The following is a 4,358-nucleotide window of genomic DNA, read 5'->3' as shown; positions in this document are numbered from 1 at the left end:
ACACCTGGCCACCCCAAAGGGCTGTGCAGTACCTTGCAGTGACCCCTGCCCACCAGGGGAAGGCTCTGATTTTAAAATCTCTCTGAGGGTGCCACCCTCCACCCCTCACAGTTTGTATGACAGCCAGTGTCACCCACCCGTGTCACACAGCATGGTGGGCAGGGCGGTGCTGTGACCCTGCCCAGGTCCACAGCCAAGGGACAAAGCAGGGGCTGGAGGCACTGTGGAGCTGGTCACTCTGATCCAGACCCCAGGATGGACATCCCCTGCTCCTCCCGGCTCCCTGCTCACCTTTGTTCTTCTGCACACGGACRGTGGTGTTGGGGAGGACGCTGGGGTCTCCCTCCAGGGTGTAGTGGTAGGTGCAGTCATCATCCTCATCCTGGAAGGAGCAGTACTCACCAGCCTCCTCTGTGGGGACAGGGGACAYGGSTGTGAGGCCACCAGRGCCAGGAGAGACTCRGGGAGCAGGCTCTGCGCCCAGCTCTGCTTCTCACAGTACCTTTCTTCAGCTCCTCCACCATCTGGATCTGGAGATGGCACGAGCTGCAGTTCCCTTTCAGGCTGCCCGATCCCCAGGTCTGGCAGCGGACGCAGTCCCGGATGCTCTCACACACGGCCTGGAAGCCCTGGGACATGTGGGGTGGGGTGGTCAGGGACAGCCCACGGGGGCAAGAGTGGACACAGCCTCTGCAAGGCAGAGCTGGAGAGGCAGTGCTGCATCCTCAGCCCAGAGCCAGGGCAAGGTCCAGGTCAAAAAGAGGAATTACTGAAAACACAGCACTGCATCCTCAGCCCAGAGCCAGGGCAAGGTCCAGGTCAAAAAGAGGAATTACTTAAAACAGGCAACTAATAAAGGATTTATAAGCCCAGCCAGCTCCAAAATCTCTTATACCAACAGCCTGTACTTGGGCAGTAATTAGATCATCTCCAAGGGTTTTGGTGGCCTTTTCAAAACCAAGCCAAGCTGGTTTTCTCCATTCCCACTGTGGGATGAGCCCAGGTTTGTCCATGGGGAAATCCAATGTGTTCAGGCCAGGTTGGATGGGACCCTRAGCAAACTGGTCTAGTGGAAGGTATCCCTGCCCATGGCAGGGGAGCTGGAACCAGATGAGCTCCAAGGTCCCTTCCAACCTAAACAAGGCTGGGATTCTGTGAAATGAGGCTTTTTCCAGCCTTCCTGCCACAGCACAGGTGAGAATAACCTTTGCTCAGGATTCTGCTCCTCACTGAGATGTGCCTTCATCTCTGCTTTGCCTCTCTCCCGGAGTCTCCGAGTTGGAATAAGTGACAAACCCGTGGGGACTCACCAGGGAGTAGCTGATTTCACAGGTGGAGCTGGTGTACAGCGAAGCCATGTCACAGATGCATCTGCCACATTCACACCTCCCGTGGTTGTTGCAGATGCCCTGGGAGAGGAGAGGTGACAGTCGGTGTCTGAGAGTGATGCCTTAGGATTTCAKYTTCTMTATTTCCATGTCTCTGTAACCCTGGAATTCTTCAGTGTTTAACTCCAGACTCCACAGACAGTGCTGAGCTCCTGCTCTCCCATTTTTACACAAAACAATTCCTTTGCAGCCCCAAACTCAAGGACACCTCCSTGKGCCAGGCCCCAAGAGATGGAAACAACAGAGAATTGGGGGAGCCAAGTTGGAGTGAATGACTGCATTGGCTGCAGCTGCAATTGGAGGATTCAGCCCCGATGTGCAAATTGATAAAACTGATAAAGCRCAACACAGTGTCCATTTTGGGTGGGCTGTGACCGCCCTGAATGTACCTGAAGGCCCTTCAATAAATAGAACAGCTTTTTATTCTCTTAGCTTTGTCCAGCCTCTGTTTTAGATAAGCCAGACATAAGCATCAGGAGTGATGCAGGCACACAGCGGCTCTGGGACTCAGCGAGACACCCCAGCAGCCCCAAGATTCCAACATCGGGGTGATTGCTGCATCAATTTGCCACAATTTCCATGCCAGGATTGGTGCCCTCTGGCAAGGGCAGCACCTACCCCTCGGCTGTCGATGCAGGTGTCGTTGCTGGTGGGACATTCACAGCCCGGGCCCTCCCAGCCATTCTCGCACACACAGGCGCCCCTGGAGCAGCGGCCACGGTCTGGGGAGAGAGGAGGGATTATGGGGGTTCAGTGCCAGGCAGCACCTCCAGCCCTGAGTGTGGCTCCCCCTCTTTCTCTGGGGTGCAAAAGGGCTGCAGAGAGGCTCTTTTTTAGGGTGAAAATGGGCTGCAGAGAGGCTCCTTTTGGGGTGCAAAGGGGCTGCAGAGACACTTCTTTTCAGGGTGCAGAGGGGCTGCAGANTTTGTCCAGCCTCTGTTTTAGATAAGCCAGACATAAGCATCAGGAGTGATGCAGGCACACAGCGGCTCTGGGACTCAGCGAGACACCCCAGCAGCCCCAAGATTCCAACATCGGGGTGATTGCTGCATCAATTTGCCACAATTTCCATGCCAGGATTGGTGCCCTCTGGCAAGGGCAGCACCTACCCCTCGGCTGTCGATGCAGGTGTCGTTGCTGGTGGGACATTCACAGCCCGGGCCCTCCCAGCCATTCTCGCACACACAGGCGCCCCTGGAGCAGCGGCCACGGTCTGGGGAGAGAGGAGGGATTATGGGGGTTCAGTGCCAGGCAGCACCTCCAGCCCTGAGTGTGGCTCCCCCTCTTTCTCTGGGGTGCAAAAGGGCTGCAGAGAGGCTCTTTTTTAGGGTGAAAATGGGCTGCAGAGAGGCTCCTTTTGGGGTGCAAAGGGGCTGCAGAGACACTTCTTTTCAGGGTGCAGAGGGGCTGCAGAGAGGCTTCTTTTTGGGGTGTGAAGGGGCTGCAGAGAGGCTTCTTTTTGGGGTGCAAAGGGGCTGCAGAGAGGTTTCTTTTTGGGGTGTGAAGGGGCTGCAGAGAGGCTTTCTTTTGGGGTGCTAAAGGGCTGCAGAGAGGCTTTCTTTTGGGGTGCAAAGGGGCTGCAGAGAGACTCCACAGCATCCTCCCTGCACGTCTGCAAGAGCGCAGTCGCCACAGCCCATCCCTGGTCACTCAGTCCCTCTGTGCCAGTGCCACCAGCCCAGGACACCCTGCCCATGGCCAGCTGGCACTCTGGATGTTCTCACCATTGCAGAGAAAGCCGGAGGTGCGCGGGCACTGCAGGACRTCGAACTCGCAGAAGGCGCCGTCGAAGCGCAGGCTCCGTCCCTCGGAGTAGCACTGGCAGCGGCCGCACAGGCACTCGCCCCGGCCCGAGCACGGCTCTGTGTCCCCTGGCCGCACACACGCTTCGTTGTTGGGGGACGATGCTGGGGAGCAGTCACACGTGTCCCCTCGCCTGGGGACAGAGATGGGGCTGAGAAAGGCGGGGACAGAGCGCAGAGCCCAGGGCAGGAGCCTGTGTTGATGCCTTAGGATTTTTAGTTTTTGTGTTTTCATGTATCTGTATTCTTGTATTTCTTCAGTGCACAGCACTAAAGCTCCTGTTCTCCCATCTTTAGACCCAAACAACAAAAAAGGGCATCTTTAGACCCAAAACCAACCCAAAACAATTCCTCTCTCAGCCTGAAATCCAAGGACACTTCGCTGCCTCAGAGCCCCAAAATATGGAAACCACAGAGAACTGGGGGAAGCAAGTTTGGGGTGGTTGGCACCTCATCACCTAAAGGTGTCATTGGAGAATTGAGGCCCAATATGTTAATGAGACAGAACTTACAAAAGGTGAAGATCTCATAATTCAGGGTCCATTTTGGGTTTGTAGCCTCAGAAGGAGGCTTTGTCTGCYCATAATGTACCAGTAGGCCTGGATAAAACTTGTCTGCTTTTATTTCTCTTAATTTTGTCTGGCCTCTGTTTCAGATGAGCCTTGTTTTAGGCATCAGTGTCACAGTGGGACCCTAAAACCAGTGGGATCCCTGGGAGGGGGTGGATCTGGACACGGTCCTTACCAGCCCGGGTGGCAGATGCACTGTCCGCAGACAAAATCCCCGTGGAAGCTACACTTGGGCGAGTCCAGCTCTTGTTGCTGCGAGAGAAGAGAGGAGAGGCGCTGCTGAATGGGCCTGGCTGCCCCCAAAACCATTCCAGGAATTAGAAGGACAGATCTGGGGCAAAGTTTTGCCTCAGAGACCGAGCTCTGCCACAGGACAGAGCAGGCAGCGATGGAGATTTTGGCCAGGCTGAGCATCGCTGAGGGGTCGAGCTGAACCCACAGGCACCGGTCAGCACATTCCCACCTCAGGCTGGTGAGGAGGAGGACGAGGAGGAGGAGGACGAGGAGGAGGAGGACGAGGAGGAGGAGGACGAGGAGGAGGAGGACGAGGAGGAGGAGGACGAGGAGGAGGAGGACGAGGAGGACGAGGACGAGGAGGA

General features: G+C 56.1%; 1 protein-coding gene across 1 annotated transcript in view; it reads right to left on the bottom strand.

Annotated features, from left to right (window-relative positions):
* ITGB4 (integrin subunit beta 4) overlaps positions 1–4,358 on the bottom strand; it is a 31,619-nt gene that overhangs the window by 16,100 nt on the left and 11,161 nt on the right. The window contains exons 12-17 of the mRNA XM_057381420.1: positions 3,935–4,011; positions 3,113–3,324; positions 2,498–2,601; positions 1,311–1,409; positions 503–629; positions 149–411 (exon numbers count right to left, since the gene is read on the bottom strand). Of these exons, the coding sequence (XP_057237403.1) occupies positions 149–411; positions 503–629; positions 1,311–1,409; positions 2,498–2,601; positions 3,113–3,324; positions 3,935–4,011 (882 nt within the window). The remainder of the gene's footprint in view (positions 1–148; positions 412–502; positions 630–1,310; positions 1,410–2,497; positions 2,602–3,112; positions 3,325–3,934; positions 4,012–4,358) is intronic.

The sequence above is a fragment of the Malurus melanocephalus genome, unplaced genomic scaffold, assembly GCF_030028575.1.
Source record: "Malurus melanocephalus ecotype Western Australia unplaced genomic scaffold, MMel_1.1 scaffold_509, whole genome shotgun sequence".
In the NCBI taxonomy this organism is placed as follows: Eukaryota; Metazoa; Chordata; class Aves; order Passeriformes; family Maluridae; genus Malurus; species Malurus melanocephalus.
This window is presented reverse-complemented; position numbering and strand designations above follow the sequence as displayed.